Below are 17756 nucleotides of genomic sequence, written 5' to 3' on the forward strand. Positions count from 1 at the left end.
TAACCGCACCGGGTCCTCACTCTCGCAATTGTCAGAGTTAAATAGGTTCTTTTCTTAGATGCTGTCCTTTTCTCAGTCCCTCATTTCTTTCTCCTTTCAATCCATTCACAGACCCCAAACCCACCCAGCCATTGGCTGACCTTCCTCAATATACTTCTATCAGAGTGTCAGCAAAATGTGGGAGCTGCCTAGCGAGCCTGATCCCAGCCTGCAGGAGAGTGCGGGCTGATCACAGCCTGCGGGAGCGTGTGGGCTGTGGGAGCGCACTGAGCAGGGCCCATGGGCTGAGCCTGTGCGCCCTCTGTGCTGGGCTTCTGTTTCCAGCCACGTGGCTGTGTTTCTGGGCCTCCCTCCGCGCATGGAGCTGCCGGCCCCCAGGTCTAAGGGCGGGGCTGTCGCCTGTGCTCAGGTCTCCGAGGCCCACAGCCACCGTGCAATGAGCAGCCCTCTCCGGGCCTTCCCACAGGGCACCTTTTATTGCGCTGGGAAAAGATCCTGTGGCAGCCAACAGAAGGAACATCAGAGGCTTATGTTATACAATTTTGCAAAATGCCCATGAGCAGTGAAACCAAGATGGAAACACCTAGGCCCTCAGACAGACTGAGGTGCTGCTGGCTTCGCTGCACCCTTGCTATCCTCAGAAAATAGACACTGGGCACCATTCAAAGCATTTGTGCATGTATTACGTTTGAGTGTGAAATGCATGCCTCCCACACCCAGTGAGGTCCGCAGACGCCAAGGAAACTGCTGACTGCCAGGCGGGGACAGGATCCGCACTGGGGAAGCAGGGACGCAGGCCGGACTGGGAGAGTCAAGTCCTCGTCTCCTGTTTCCCCGGGGCTGCAGCACGAAACCAACCACAGTTCCTGCCGAGTGGGCCAGGGCTGCACGTTTAGGTTTCACAGCCATAAAGCAGGTTGCCCAGCCCCACAGGACTCCACACCTTCACCCTCAGAGAGCCACCCATCTGCCTCTCGGCGCCTGCCTCCCTCTCTCCCTCCCTCCTTCCCTTCCTTCCTTCATTCCTTCCTTCCTCCATTTAGTGACACCATTAGATGAAGGGGTTTAAGCAAGAAGATTAGATTTGAACAAAGTGTTCCGAGGGTAAAACTTTCCAGTGTACTATTTAGGGGGGATGACATAATTCGGGGAGCAGTTAAGTTCTGGTGACTATTTCTGAGTGACCCTTTGCATAGTCAAGCTGCGGGAGGGACAGAGGGGAGGGAGGGAGGGAGCACTAGGCTGGGGGTGGTGATAAGGCCACTGGATACTGTAACCTAGATTCAAAACTTCCACTCAGGTCAACAGTTGAAAGCAGTTTTTATTTTATTTGCCCCAGGCTAGATGTTAAGGCCTAGGATTTGTCATACTTTCAACCCATGTGGTAGTAAATAATTTATGTCAATTGGGTTTTGCTGTTTGCTTACTGCTCTCATTGAGTTGGACAAGGTTACCCGGAGAGCCTACTCCACCCTCCCCACCACCTTGTGTTGGAACTTTATTTTCTCTTTGGTTTTTATTCCTTTAAGATCCTGACTTCTAAACGAATTTACCACTTGCTTAAAATAAATAGATCAACATAGAGTAAAAACCCTGCACAGTTGCCAGTAATCACTACCTAATTTCATTTCTCAGTTGAGTGGTTGCCAACACCAACTGTCATCCTTTACGTGGAGGGAACCACTTGTACATGGGGTGGGGCGACACCGAGGACAGCCCTACGAGGGAATCACACTATTTCCCACATCCCCTGGAACCATCATGTTGTGGTTCACGCTGCCTTCTCTGGCTTCAGATCACCAGCTCGGCAGTCTCTGCACATCCGCGTGCCTACTGTGAGAAGACCAAAGGTGTTTCAGTGACCATCAGGATGTGTGCATCTTAGGAATTCTTATGGTCCCACCTCATCATAATTACCCATGTTTTCCCGAAAATAAAACATCCTCCGAAAATAAGACCTACTTACAGGTTTCCTTCTGGGTGAAATATAAGGCATCCCCTGAAAATAAGGCCCCCAGGCTCTGTCTCAGAATGAAAATTAATTTACCATAAACTGGTCACTAGGGCCGCCCCGACTGGCGTCTAGCAACCAGTGACATTATGCGGAGTCCTGACGTCACTGCTGTGTGGAGGCGGAGTGGAGGTCGGAGTGAGCAGTGAGTGTGGGGCAGGAGAGAGGAGGAGACTTTTGCAGATGCGTGTAGAAGAACAGGAGGATTAGAGCGGACGGGACGCGGCGAAGGTGGTGAGTGCTGGTCTGTCTCTGGTGACACTACCTGATGCTCGTGGCCGCCTTCATGATGACTGAAGGTTCTCAGTCAGTGGCAGACCCTGCTCCAGCCCAGATCCAGGCCCCAGCAAGCCCAGTGACAGTCCCCAGGCAGGCCCCAGGGGGTAAATGTCTGATAAAGGGGTAGGGGGGATGTCTGGTGAAGGTGTTCAGTGGCACAGGGGTGGGGGGAGGGGCATCACTTAAAATGACACAGGAGGATCAGAGAGGACAATCAAAATGACACAGGAGGATCAGAGGGGACAATCAAAATGACACAGGAGGATCAAAAGGGGTTACTAAAATGGTAATCCCCCCTCTGATTCTCCTGGGCCATTTTGATTCCCCCCTGTGTCATTTTGAGTGATCCCCCTCCCCGCACCTTGATACCCCAATTCCTTTTTTTTCACCCCTAGAAATGAACGCAAAAAGAAAAAGCTACTCCATGGAGTACAAGAAAGGAATCATGGAAGACTCTTGGGGCCAAAATCTTACTGCTTTCTGCAAAGAGAAGATGTTGAGTATCCAATTGGTCTGAAAATGGCGAGCAGAGTATGGTAACCTCATTGAACAAGTGGACAAGGGAAATGCTAAAAAGCGCAAGTGTGGATCAGGTCGGCAACCATTATTTTCCGAGCTGGAACACCTGATCTGTGAATGGGTTCTAACAGGAGAGCAAAGGCTTTGGTTGTGAATAGGGCTCAGATTCAAGAATTTGCCCTTGCAATGGCACCACAGTTTGACATAGCCCCCGAAGACTTCAAAGCATCACAACACTGGCTGGATAATTTCCTTCAGCGAAGTGAACTGTCTTTAAGAAGATCTACAACATTGTTTAGGTTGGAAGATACTCAAGTTATTAAGCGAGCACTTGCATTCAAGTCCTTTATTGATGATGCTGACTTCTCTAAATACAATCTTTCCTACATGATTGCTATGGATGAAACCGCAGTGTTTATGGGCCAATCATCTCAAACAACAATTGAACAGTGGGGTGCCTCCTTAGCGTACATTCCCTCCACTGCTACGAAGGTGCACGTGTTTCCTGTATTTTGGCAATTCATCTGGATGGCACTAAAATCCAACCTTTAATCATTTCTAAGGGCAAGAAGGAAAAGATTGAACGTGTTTTGGGCGTTTTTATTCTTGAAACTGAAAAAGCCTGGGCCACACAAGCAGTTATAAGGAAGTGGGTCGATTTAATGCTGCCGCTTGTTATGTGAGGGAGCCAAAGAGGTCTGCTAGTCTGGGATGCAGCCAGCACTCACCGCGCTAAAGACATGAAGACATTTCTTCACGAAAGAAAAATAGATCAGGTAACGATTCCCGCAGGAATGACGGCCTATCTCCAGACTCTTGATATTGCAATAAACAAAGACAATTTGCGCATGGAAATTAATGACTACATTGAACATAGAATGGAGAGAAATCAGCATGGAAACTTTGTGAAACCTAAACTGCAAGAAGTTGTGACTTGGGTGAAGAATTCATGGGAGAAAATCACTGACAGTTGCATTGCAAATGCACTGTGAGCAGGCTACCTTGACAAGAAGTACTCATTTAAAGACAGTGCTATTGCTAAACATGAGAGATTTGGTCCACTGATTCTGAAAGAAATGGAGTCACAAGAAATTCACCAGGAAATTCAGGAATTGGATTATTATGATGATGTTCCAGAAGATGATGACATGATTGTCATTGAATAAATGAGTAAATTCTTGATACTGTAGGATTCACAGTTTGTCTGGTTTGTGTTGACAACTACCGTACTACCGTACCGTATACAGGTAATAAATTTCCTTTATTTTCATTTAACAATAAATGTGTACCGTATTCTTCTTCATGGAAAAATAAGACATCCCCTGAAAATAAGACCTAGCGTGTCTTTGGGGGCAAAAATTAATATAAGACACTGTCTTATTTTCGAGGAAACAGGGTATTATGTTTCATTGAAACAATAACCAAACTTACTAATGTATTTATTGGGAACATGGAGGGCTGGAGGCCTGCCAATTATGGCATTTGTTAGAAGATTAAGGAATGGTAACAGCTCCCCTGGAAATGAAAAGAAAAAGACAAAAAACAAACAACAAAAACCTGAAGAGGAAGTGAAGTCATTAAATACATAAATTTAGCTGTCACGTGAACCAAATTCCTTTTGCAAAACCATTAGCACCCCTGAGCAGAGCCTGGACTGTGAGCGCATGAATGAATGCCAGCAGTGAACAAATAAAAACTGTGAATCAGCCAAAACCGGTTTGGCTCAGTGGATAGAGCGTCGGCCTGCGGACTCAGGGGTCCCAGGTTCGATTCCGGTCAAGGGCATGTACCTTGGTTGCGGGCACATCCCCAGTGGGGGGCGTGCAGGAGGCAGCTGATCGATGTTTCTCTCTCATCGATGTTTCTGACTCTCTATCCCTCTCCCTTCCTCTCTTCCTCTCTGTAAAAAAAATCAATAAAATATATTTAAAAAAAAAACAACAAAAAAAAAAACTGTGAATCAAAGTAGATGACAGATGTGAAACAACTGAAAATATAAAACAGTGTTATTGAGATCCTAGACCTCGTTAGCTTTAACTATGTGCACATTGAGCTCCACAGGAGTAGACCCAGACCAAGCCCCCGCCCCCAGAGTCTCTACGTGAGGAGGGCAGGGCAGTGAGCACGCAGTTGCCCAGGGACCAGTGGCCCGTGTCAGAGTGATGCAGCACTGCAGAGACCGAGCGTGGGCGCCAAGAAACTGGGGCAGGCGCTTTTCTCGCTGGCAGAGATGTTATCTAATTCCCTTAAACTGTGAGCTCCCCCAGTGAGGCAGTGTCCTGTCTCACCAGGCAACTCACAAGAGAATGCACAGGATGATGCCATTCTCCGGAGAAGACCCAGTGGCACAAAGTGAATCCCCCAGAGACCAGGGGACGGAGGGGTCTCCTGGCATCTCCTCCCCATTCCCCGGTGTTGCGGCGAGGAGAATGCACTCTCAATGCTGTTTCTGCTTCCACACTGGGAAGGAAAGGCTGCCCAACTGTTTCACAGCGATAACTCTTTCAGCAGCACTTGCTTTCCAGGGGTCCTCAAACTACAGCCCGCAGGCCACATGCGGCTCGCCAAGGACATTTATCCGGCCCGCCGGATGCCGCTGCCTGTCCTGCTTAGCAGCCGACTCGTCCCGGGCCCACAGTGCGCATAGGAATTTGTTCATAGTTTTTTTTTTTAAACTATAGTCGGGCCCTCCAACGGTCTGAGGCACAGTGAACTGGCCCCCTGTTTAAAAAGTTTGAGGATCCCTGGACGCTTTCCTCCCTAGATTCCTACAGAAACCCTGTTTATATAGAAAGTGCCAGGGGACGTGGAGATCATCTGATAAGCACGTGTGTTTCCTCCACCCGTGGCGTGTCGGGGGCCCTGTTGCTGCTTCTGCGTAGCCCTCAGCCCCGGGTGTGCGGCAGGGTAAGGAGAGCTTGCTCAGTGGGAGACCGTGCTCCCCTCTGCTGCCCCCCACTATTCCGCCTGGCTGCACCCTGCCAGTTTCCAGGACAGAAACCGGGATCCTTTCCCATTGGGAACTCACTTAGGAAAGCTGGCAGGTGAATTTTTAACGTGATGTAACATTGGAAACCAAGCCGTGTGACTTAGAGAGAAAGCTTTACATCACAGCAACAGCAGGGGCAGGGACACCCAGACCATCTAGCAACGGGACGGAACAGCTGCTCCCGGTGCAAGGAAATGCAGTTATGTTCCGGAGAAGCCGCAGACACCTGTTCCCCACCCAGCGGCAACCAAATCTCCCCTCAGTGAGACAGCACGCTTGCTTACTGAGTGCACAACTCTGTCCTCATGGCAACCTAGGAGGAGGCTACTATTGCCGTCCCATTTTACAGATGAAATAATTGAGGTTAGAGAGGTTTACTAACTAACCCAAAGTCCACAGGTAATAAGTGACAGAGTTGAGATTTTAGACAACAGAGCTTAAGTTACCAAAGTATGTGCAATAGTAGAATATGCATTAGAAGTACAGTGACCAAATAACTTATCAGACAAATAGTATATTTGAGAGTGAAAGGCATGCTATTAATACATGTGCTAGAATAATAAATGTAAACCGTCGACTTCCTGGACAAACCACGGTGTGTGGGTGATTTAACTGATACATGATTGAATTGAGATGAAACAGAAAGTGTCTCTAGATATTTATTCTTCATTCTTCAGTGATTATTTGTGGGGAACCTACCATGTGCCACACTGTCCTAGACAGTGAATCACACAGACAAGGCCCTTTCCTCATGGAGTGATGTCCTAATGAATGTCATGTGTGCATTTGTGTCTGTATGTGCATATGTACATGTGCAATTCAATAAGTGTGTATGCAGGTGCAATAATAAGACAGATATGACATCTTTCCTCCTATAAATCTGTTGGGGTTGGACTTTAGCCTATTAAAATTATATGGGTTGAATCTATGAATCATTAACATGATAATAAAGAGGTAATATGCAAATTGACCCTCACGCCCTTGCACAAGATGGTGACCCCCATGTGGTCAAAGATGGCTGCCACAAGATGGCTGGCAGGGAAGGGTAGTTGTGGGCGATCAGGCCAGCAGGGGAGGGCAGTTGGAGGAGACCAGGCCTATAGGGGAGGGCAGTTGGGGGGGACCAGGCCTGCAGGGGAGGGCAGTTGGGGGGGATCAGGCCTGTAGGGGAGGGCAGTTGGGGGGGACCAGGCCTGCAGGGGAGGGCAGTTGGGGGAGACCAGTCCAGCAGGGGAGGGCAGTTGGGGGGGACCAGGCCTGCAGGGGAGGGCAGTTGGGGGGAACCAGGCCTGCAGGGGAGGGCAGTTAGGGGTGACCAGCCCAGCAGAGGAGGGCAGTTGGTGGTGGGACCAGGCCTGCAGGGGAGGGCAGTTGGGGAGGACCAGGCCTGCAGGGGAGGACAGTTGGGGGTGACCCAGGCCTGCAGGGGAGGGCAGTTGGGGGAGGACCAGGTCTGCAGGGGTGGGCAGTGGTGGGAGATCAGGCCAGTAGGGAGGGCAATTAGGGGTGACTGGGCCAGCAGAGGAGGGCAGTTGGGGGTGACCGGGCTGGCAGGGGAGCAGTTAGGTGTCAATCAGGCTGGCAGGGGAGTGTTTAGGGGGTGATCAGGCTGGCAGGCAGGTGAGCAGTTGGGAGCCAGCAGTCCCAGATTGTGAGAGGGATGTCCGACTGCCGGCAGTTGTACATCCCCCGAGGGGTCCCAAATTGGAGAGGGTGCAGGCTGGGCTGAGGGACACCCCTCCCCAGTGCACAAAATTTGTGCACTGGGCCTCTAGTTAACATGATAAACATATATTTAAAAAGCATTAGAATTCTACATTCCCAAAGTTATGGATGGTGGAAAAGACTAGACCAAGGTTCAAAAATTCTAGCCTCAAGTTCAGCTCCCATACTCCCCCCAAGTCAGGCCACACTCCATTTCATTGGCTCTCTCTCTCCTGCCCAGTTTAGAGTTGTGAGGTCAGACTGATCTTAACTTTGGGGTTGCTGTTGCTTCTGGGTGTATTTCAGTGGGTCCACACAATGACCCCGTGGAGTAGGCAGGATGTTACTGTCATTATTATCTGATTTTACAATGAAAATCTGACAGTCAACTGGAGGCAACGAGGGCCGGCATGAGACTCTGGGGCAGCCAGGCTCCAGCTCCCGGTGAAAAGAAGGTGACATAAGATACATCCAGGATCTCTGATCTCTGGTGACCACTGACAGGAGTCTGGAGTCAGCCTTCTTCTCCGGAGGCAGGACGCAGCCCCCCCCCCCACCCCCCACCTCTCAAGAGCTGCAGTGCCCTGGACACTCCCTAAGCTCTCAAAACCCGTTTCCTCATCTATTTTTTAAACCTGGGGATAATAATGGTGCCTGCCTCCCAGTGCCACTGTGAGGATTAAACGAGATAATGAGTAGGAAGCATTGGGCCCAGATACCTGGCATGGAGAATGCTCTGCCATTCTTAGCTCTTGCATTTTATTAAAGAAATCGTGCTGGGGGATTAGCCAGTCTCACCATCTCCGACCTCCATTGCCACCTGCCACTGAGAAGGCTCTGCTCGGAGGCACTGCTCTGCTCAGGTTCCTCCTGGGCCTAGGAGACCAGCTCGCGAACAGGATGGCGCTGCCAGAGTGCAGCTGGGGGCTCCCTGCGGGGGCTGCCCAAATAACAAGCTTTTCAGAGGCTCTCACATGCAGGTGGGCATGTGTAACCTGGTCTCTTTGCAGGTGAAATTTCTACATATAATTGTGAATTTGATTTTTCTTTTCTTACTTTCGCAGGTGACCTTGGTATGCCAACACTAAGCAATGACATGAAATGCACATTTAAAACTACGGTCTGTCACAGCCACAGGGAGAGCCTTCCGAGGCAGTCCCATGCCTCCTCTAGAATTACTGGAGAGAGAGAGACACACACAGCTTCAAATAAGGGAAGAGTTGTTTAAATCTAGATTAGAAAGGGCTTGCACAGTGATGAACAATGTGCAGGGTTATTCCAGGAAGCACGTCAATTATAATTCATTATATTTAAAGATGTAATTGCAAGAATGTAACCTGTAATTGTGCATGTCTCATTTGGAATGACAATACGCCCATGCACAGACATCTCTTTAACATAATAAACACGTTTGTCTTGGCTTACGCTTCTTTTGCTCTGAGAGTAAACTCTTTGTTATAACAGATTGTTTCCCCCCTCCCATTATCCCTATGGAAATAGTAACAGAAGCAGCAGCCACAGGTCCTCCTTCCACTAATTAAATAAGAAGCAAGTGTGTGAGGACGTACCAGGGCGAGAACACACGGTGAGTGCTGAACTGCTGCTAATGCACAGCCTCCCTCCTCTAGTTGGGGGCTGTCTTTCCCAACACCCCATCAACTGCCTGCTATGTCCTTTCTTGACACGTGCAAAGCCATAGAGGATAAAACGAAGGCAAATACCTCCACACCCTGCAGACAGAAAAACTAGGAATGTACATGTTACTTTTACCTTAAATTAAAGAGAATCCATGGTGACATTCTTTGAGCAGACCATGCCTGTGGACTTGCAACATTAGGTAGGAAGCGCTTCTTAGAGGCCATGGAAAGGCCACGGAGCCACACTGTGGACCACGGAGGCCTCTGCCCCCTGCAAACAGGAAGCACTGACTGGCTGTGCTTGGCATTTTTTTTTTTTTTCACCTGGAAGGCCTGATAAATGGAGGAAAATCAAAGTGGGAGATGTAGGTTGACTTTCAAGCCATAGAGCCAGAACTCCAGATGCAGGTATTGCCCTCCCATGTGCTGGGACCTGGCATTTGAACACCCACATGAGCACAAGAAATCTGACTTCAGTCCAGTAAGGGAATGACTCCGGCCTAAATTCCTGAGTATCAAAGAGCTACTTTGTCCTAAATAAACGAATAGCATAGCCAGGGAAAAATGAAAGGAAGCACATCAACTCTTTATGGTCTCGGGCAACGGGAAAAGTCACCTGTGAAGTGTAAGACTCCAGGTCCACACCACATACCTGCATAAGGTCTATATTCACAGTCCTTGCCTCACATAGGAAAACCAGACTAAAAAGCTAATCCTAAAACCCAGGGAGGTTCCAGGAAGCAGAACACTCAAACCATGTTGTGAGAACCGCTCACCACTTCAGGGAAGCAGAATCCACCAGGAGCACGTCCCCTGCTGAAGCTAGCACACTATCATTTATGTTATAAAATCTCTCTATATAAAAGCCTAGGCGACTGTCTGACCATTAGATCGTCCAACCAGTAGTTGTGACATGCAATGACCATCAGGGGGCAGATGCTCAATGCAGGAGCTGCTGAGCTGCGGTGACTTGGCAGCTGCGATTCTCAGGTTAAGCACCCGGAACCAGAGAGGAGGGAGTCCAATTCCAGGGTGTGGCACCCTAGTACTGCCCTCTCTCAATTTGGGACCCCTCAGGGGATGTCAGAGAAGCGGTTTCAGCCCAATCCCTGCAGGCCAGGCCAAGGGACCCCACCGGCACCAGGTCTCTAGTCCTATATAATAAAAGCCTAATATGCAAATAGACCAAATGGTGGAACGACTGGTCGGTGAAGGGTGGGGCTGGCGAGCAGGTGGCTCCAGGCCAGCCAACGCAGGTGCCAGCGGGCAGAGGGAGGGGACAGCAATTAGGGGCGGCAGTGCCCAGCGGTGGCGGAGAGGTGATTGGGGAGCGGGGCTGGCTGCTTGCTGGCTGGTGCAGTTCCCTGATTGGCCCGCCGGTCACCTCCCACAGAGGGAGGCCAGACTGTGGCTTAGACCTGCTTCCTCTGGATCCCCTGAGGGCTCAGGACTGTGAGACCCAGGCCGGGCTGAGGAACCCACCTCCCAGTGCACAAATTTTCATTCACTGGGCCTCTAGTAATATATAAAAGGGAAAGTCAGTAGATGTGATAGACATATGAATTAGCAACCTAAAAAACTAGAAATAACAGAACAATCTAAACCAGGGGTGGGCAAACTTTTTGACTCGAGGGCCACAATGGGTTCTTAAACTGGACCGGAGGGCCGGAACAAAAGCATGGATGGAGTGTTTGTGTGAACTAATATAAATTCAAAGTAAAGGAGCGGAGGGGAGAGCGAGAGAACCGGATAGAACAGCCGGATCCGGCCCGCGGGCCATAGTTTGCCGGAGGCTGACTAAACAGTAAATTAGTTTAAAATAATGAAAAGAGGGATGAAACCTATAATTACATAATAAAGAGCATGAACAAACTGCAGAAGAACTTGGAAAAGGACCAAACATGCTTAAGTGCTAAGATCATTGAAATGGATTTTCGGTGAGTAGGTTTACCACAGAGTAGAAACACACTGCAAGTAATATGTAGCTGGAACAAACAGAGAGCAGCATTAAGAAACTTGGAAGCACAACAAATTTCAAACGAGAAAAATAAAATAAATTCATACTGAGACACACCATGGCAACAGCAGAATAACCACACGAAATCTCTTAAGTACAAGCAGAGAGAGAAGTCAGATTAACTCCAAAGACCAGTGAGTAACAACATAATTCACCTTAGCAACAAAAGGGGGCAGAAAATAATGAAATAATGTTTTGCAATGAAGTTATATTTACTCAACCCCTGGACTGTTACATAATTATTCAAGAAAATAATCAAAGTAAAGACATTTTTAGACAAAGACCGAAGGAATTTATCATTCAAGGCCGTCTCTGAAGTATCCACTAAAGAACATATTTCAGTAAAAAGGAAACAATCCGGAAGAGAAGGGAGATGCAGAAGTAACAACGAAGACACACTGATAGCATGTCTGCGATATAGTGGTATTGCTAATATGAATGAAAACCTGTTGGAGGATCCAAATTATACCAAGCAGGTCCAAATTACAAGATGAAAACTTACAATTCGATCATTGGTGAAAATCTATCCATATACAAACCATCAAATTCACTTGATTTTACAGGTGAGTTTTACAACCCTCCCGGGAACAAATACACTTATACAAAAGGTTTTTTTGTAAACATCTTAGGGCTTCAAGACACGTGAAAGAATTCTGCAAAAAATAAATAAATAAAGCATCCCATTAGTGATAAATAATAGTGTAATTGTTAAAGTTGATATAAAAAGTAACATTTTGGTGTGGAATCTTATTTTATAGTAATAATATGCTATTATTTTAAAAGGTACAAAACGATTCTTGTGGTAGAGGACAGAGATACAATTCTAAAGAAAGCACCTGACTTGGTTCTTGGAAAGAGCCTGGAAGCTGCTGAGCCATCCTGCAGACAGAAAGGGGGGCTTGGCCAGCCCGGAGAGGGAGGCTGGGCAGGGAGGGTCTGCAGGAACCAGCGCGTGCCTACAGGAATGCCAGGCTTCAAAGTGAGATGTGGGTCAAATAATAGGGGGAGACCGTGAGCTTCATCTCACCAACCAGCTGGCGAGCTCAGGAAAACTAACTCTGACAAAGAGAAACAGGTAAAGGACAAGGATCGTTCTTTTGTTTTCTTCAGAGATCAAGATCTGGGCAAGTCAGGCAGGTATTATCTAAGGGAACTGGTTTCATATTTCAAATTCAGGACAGCTTGGAGCCTAGAGGAGAAACTGTCATGGACCAAACTGTTTTGTCATTCCTTAAAATAATAACACAAATATTTATCTGATTTTTAAGATAACGTAATGGAAGGAAGTGGAAAATGCTGCATCCTAAGGACAAAGGAAGTGAAAAGGGCAGGATGGGTCCTGACACCTGGGAGAGAAGTGAGGGGCATGGGGGTCCTGAGGACAAAGAAGGGGCCTCTGGCTGTGAGCCAGACTAGCCCTGAGCCCTGGGGGGCGGCGGCGGGGGGGGGGGGGGGGAGGGAGGGCGCGCAGGCCTGTGTCCCTGCTCAGGATAGATCCACTGACCACTGCACAGGAGAGAGCAGAGGGGCCAGCCTTGCACTCCAGAGAATGTTTCTCTTCTGAATTCTTGGCCCCTGTTTTCTGGGCTGTAGACTCCACTCCGTGTACAGGACTGGCCAAGCAAAGTGGGCATTTTTACTGTTAAAAAACCCAACTTACTCAAAAAACAAACACTTAAAATGAAAGAACATGTGTGAGGATTGAAGTGAAGAACAGATTGGGAGATGTTTGTTGCCAAAATTTTAAAGACTTTTCAAAGCTGTAGTAAATTTTCTATGTTCTTTTATTTATGTGACCTACTTCATATATACATACACACCCTCATCACCCTCATCCTCATCAATTTAGGAAGCTTTATTTCTACAGAATTTTTAAACCCAATAATTAGAAAATTGATTTTCCCTAATAATCAGGTAAAGAGATGAAAAGTTGACTCATTTAACACTCGTGACTGTAATTTTTCTAGGTTTCTATTGTGTTGCAAACTAGAAAACTATTCTGAACTCACCATCAGGCATGATTTAATTTTTTTATTTTTCAGTTATAGTTGATATAACGTAATATCTTAGTTTCATCTGTACAACATAGTGCTTTGACCGCCTACAAATGTCATTAGAAACCTTCCTTTGGGGCAACCTGTTTAACCTGGTTCAGATTAATCACTGGTAATATTTCTCCAGGATCTCTGGGGCAGGTAAGTTCAGGTACACCAGGCACATGGCATAAAAGTGCCACAAATAGAAACCATGGCATTTTGCATGAGTTAATATTCCTGTTACCTCACAGCCTCACGTCCCTCTGCACACCTCAATTTCTCATCCTCCCCAAATATGAGCAAATTAAGATATGCAAGTGACCCAAAATAATAGTTTGTTTTTCATTGCAACAGTTAAAATAAAAAGTGAATGACTACTTAATGGGCCAGGGAAAGTGTCCCACAGTTCAGGCCCCCCCCCCGCCCCCGCCCCTAGGAACAGAGCAGCGGCAACAGCAGGACTATACACAGGGAGCATCAAGACAAGACCCCCAAGGACAGCTCTGGGGGCCTAAAACCACTTTCTGCTCTGAGAGCTCTCCACTCCCCCCAGCCCTGGCGGTCTGCACTCGGGGCCCCTCTTTGCTTAGATCCTCCTGGCGGGAGATATGAGCATCTGTCTTTGTTTCCAACTCTGTGCCACCCAGATGCAGAAAGGAAAGAGGAAATAGTAGCCAGAGAAGTTCAGCATCTGGGGGAGGCAGGCAGACCCGGAGAACAGCCAGTGCTGGGCCAGAAATAAATCTGCATAAGAAAGCTGCCAACAGGCAGATCAATGCACCTATGACCAGCACAGATCCCTTTTAATAAAATACCACACAGTTAATGTGATAAGGTCACATAAGATGAAGAGATCATGATAGGAAAAGAGTGAGTAAAAAAAGGCACCCCACAGAGTGCGAGCCCTTGGAGGAGGTGAAGCTGGGACAGAAGCAGAGACCGCAGGGGCAGACTGGCACTCAGATCAAGAGCTGGGAAGCAGACTTGCTCACCTCACGGATGCCACTCCCGCACCCACTCCCCTGCGTTTGCTGCATGTTCAGCATTATCCTAAGGATGTTACACAAATCTATTCTCCGTGAACCTTCACAACAAAACAAGCCTCCAGGACAGGCAGAAGATGAGACACCAGGCAGCCCTGGTGGATTCGGGCGGGGTCCCCCACCAGCCAGGTGGCCTCTCCATTTCTCAGTTCCCTCCAACGAGAGAAACGAAGCCATCATACCTCCCAGGATAGTTGTGAAAAGGAGATGTAACGAACTTAAGTGGCTACTCGCAGCTGTTATTAGTGTGATTAATCAGATTAAAATAGTCAGGAGCGAAGAGCAGAAGAAAGAGTTGTAATTGAATAGAAATGGCAGCAGAGACGCAGTAATGGGAACCTGGCACAAAGCAGCGACCCCCTCCCCCCAGGCCGCCCCCGTGAGGCTTGTGGAGAGAACAGAGCCTGCATTCGCTGCCACCTGGTGCGTCTGTGGGCAACAGGAAATGCCGAGTTTCTGTTTTCACCTCTACAAGCCGGAGTATTAGTGTCGGTCCTTCCTGCTGGGCTGCTGCGAGGACAGGGCGGACCTGAGTGTGTTACTGCAGGAGGAGTCCATGTGCATGTGCAGGCCCTCCACGCGGATCACCCTATTTCTCAGGTGGAAGCAAACACTGGTCATTAAAGATGGCAAAACATTAAGTAGCAGGTGCCTCCTTTGGTCACCAGTAACAGGATCTACTTAATTCAATCTGACAGGGAAGGTTCCCTCCCACTCACCTCCCCAAACCACCCCTCTCCCTGCCTGGCACTTCCCTCCAGGGTGACTTTGCTTATGCCTCTCTGGAATGGGGTTTCCTTTCTTCTCCCACTGACCAGCCTGGCCATCTTTGAAAACCCGGAATAAAGCATCCTTTGCATGAGGAAGTGATCGCTGCCTCCCTCCACCGCCATCCTTTCTGTCTCACCCTGCTTAGCACGTGGCTGTGTTAGGGTCCCTGACATGTGCCCCAGCCCTCCCGCCAGTCCCTAAGCTGTGGGGGCAAAAGGCCCCATGTCCTGTGCAGCCTGCCTCGCCGGCACAACGCTCCGCACAGGCAGGTGCAGGAAACACGGTGAGAGCACTCACATCCTCCGACCTAACACCTTTGGAATCATTACGACAGAGGCTGACATATCTTCAGATAAAAAAGTATTTAAAATACAAAGTAAAAACTATGTAAAGCACCACAATCGTAACAAAAGATTGCAGAGCTGCGGGGACGGCGGGGACGGGAGGGAGAGAAGACATTTCGAGTCTGCTTTCCAAATGAGAGTTAAAGGTAGTTCGAAAAGTGGGTTGATTATTTTAAAATATGCATCTTGCCTCACTGGCCTGTCTCCCAAGAAAAGCGCTTCCTGGAGAGTCGAAGCCTCAGCCCAAAGCAGGGAGGAGAGTGCGAGTCGCCTCCCGCTCCTCAGCGTTGGGCGCCCGGCAGGGGCCGCGCAGGGCCATATCTCCGTCCAGCACCGGCTGTTCCTGAGCAGCCACCCGCTCCTGCGCCTCTCCCCCAGGGCAGGGACGCGTGGCTCCGGCCGCCGGCCTTCCGCAGCACGCAGGTCTGGCCTCGCGGAGGGCTGTCACCGGCTAACAGGCAGAGGCGAGCAGCCATCATTCAGTGTGGGGCTCCTGCAAGGCCGATGCCCACTAAGAACCCAAAGCAGGAAACATCCTCCCTGGACCCTTCCTGACCAGAGCTCTTCCACCGGTCGCCCTGCCCTCATCGGTGGGGAGGGGGCCCCGAGGCAGAGGTCAGTTCCCCCCCTGCCCCTCGCCCCCGCCCGGGCCCAGCGCGCTCACCGATCTTGGCCAGGGAGGCCAGCAGGATCCACAGGGTGATCTCGAAGGGGATCTGCACGTGCGGGTAGTCCAGGGTGAACACGGGCAGCCGGCTCTCCTCCAGCGGCGTCGTCCCCGGAGCCACCACGCTCGCGGGGCTGGGCGGGCTGGCGCTGGTGCCCACGGCCCTGGCGTCTGGCAGGGTCTCGGCCAGGGCGCCCGCCGGCCCCGCTACCTGCAGGAGCAGCAGGAGCAGCAGCGGCGCGGGCGACCCCGGCCAGTGCCGCCCGGTGCCCGCCGGCTCCATGGGCCCCGCGCGCGGCCCCCCGGCTATCAGCGCATCGCGTCCCGAGACGCCGCCGGCCAGGTCTCCGCAGCTCCCGGCTCGGTCCCGACGCGAGCCCTCGGCCACCCTCAGCCGCCCTCCGCCCCCGGTCTCCGGCCTGTGCCCGGCCCCGGCTCGCCGACCGCTGCTGCAGGCGCGGCCCCGGGCGGCCCGCGGGCGGGGGCGGGGCGGGCGCGGCGCCCTGGCGGCGGGGCGGGAGGACGCGGGCGCCGGGCTGGGCACCGCGCACCTGGCACCTGCCCGAGCGCGCGGGCGACGGGGCCCCGGTGGCCGCGGGGGCGGCAGCTGCGCCCTCCTCCGGCCGCCACCGCGCGCCGGGACCCGCCGCCCCGGAGCCTGCGAGCCGCGGGAGGGGTCGCCGCGCTGGGCGCACGGTGGCCGCCGCTGTCCCCGCCCCGGAGGCAGCGTCGGGCGTCCATCCAGTGGAGGGGCCGGCGCGACCCACGCGTGGCGCCCTGTCCTGCGCCTGCTTCTTCGAGGGGACACCTGGCCCGCAGGGCGCTTGAGGGCGGTGCCTCAGTCTAGGGGTCAGAGGGGACGCCTGGCGGCGCAGGTGGGGACGCTACCCCTCAGCCCCACTCCGCCACCCTAAGCCCGCTGCGGAGCTTGGGGGTGGCGGGGGGGGTGGGGAAAACTTCACTTTGTCCCCCTCAGCCCCCCAAGAGTCATCGGATCTCGTCCAGGACTTTCTGCGCCTCGACGTCACGCGGGACTCGAGGTCCCCCGCCCCCACCCAACCGACCCCCCCCCCCCCGACTCCCCCGGAGCGCGCTCCTTCCCACCGGAGCTGGCTGCACGCTGCGTGCCCTCCCCTCTCCCTCCCCGGCGCGAAATAGAAACATCTTCCTCTGTTTTCAGGGTTAGAGGTGCGCATGACTGGGAGCCACAGAAATGTAATTATTTCGTGGAAAACCGGTGGTTTGCCGGCTTAGCCCAGCTTGACCCGCTGTGCTGATTACAGGGCGTCTGCGGCGCGAAGGGAGGAGAGGAAGCGGTTCCCTTGGACCAAGAGCCGCCTCTGGCGCAGCTCAGCCCCTTCTGAGGGCGCCTCGGACGCCGCCTGCACCCCGCAGTCCCAGCGTCTTGATCCCAAAAGCGGAAAGGAGCGCAAAAGCAGAGCCAGGACTCCAAGCCGCGGAAACAATGTTCCCTTTCAGACTTAGGCAAGAAAATCTGTCTCGCTTCTAAAAATTTTAATGTGTCAAAGTATGGCTATTAAACCCCTGGCAATTCAGCATTTAAGGGTGTGTGTGTGTGTGTGTGTGTGGCGGGGGGGGGGGGGGGGGGGGCGGTGTGTTCCCCAAAGTTCCAACAGGGCACCGTGAGCTGTCAGCAGAGCGCACTTGAAAACTGAGCCGAGAACGAACAGAAGCCTGGCACAGTCCTCTTTGGACTTGAAAGTAAGCGGGGCCAGGGC

At 51.1% G+C, this 17756-nt stretch overlaps 1 protein-coding gene across 1 annotated transcript in view; it reads right to left on the bottom strand.

Annotated features, from left to right (window-relative positions):
• The window catches only part of SLC9A2 (solute carrier family 9 member A2), a 139270-nt gene extending 122874 nt beyond the window's left edge, over nt 1-16396 (bottom strand). Inside the window, exon 1 of the mRNA XM_080686980.1 lies at nt 16015-16396. Within this exon, the coding sequence (XP_080543106.1) occupies nt 16015-16300 (286 nt within the window). The 5' untranslated portion in view covers nt 16301-16396. The remainder of the gene's footprint in view (nt 1-16014) is intronic.
• Between the last annotated feature and the right edge of the window lie 1360 nt (nt 16397-17756).

This window comes from Plecotus auritus (genome assembly GCF_963455305.1).
Source record: "Plecotus auritus genome assembly, chromosome: 8".
NCBI lineage: Eukaryota > Metazoa > Chordata > Mammalia > Chiroptera > Vespertilionidae > Plecotus > Plecotus auritus.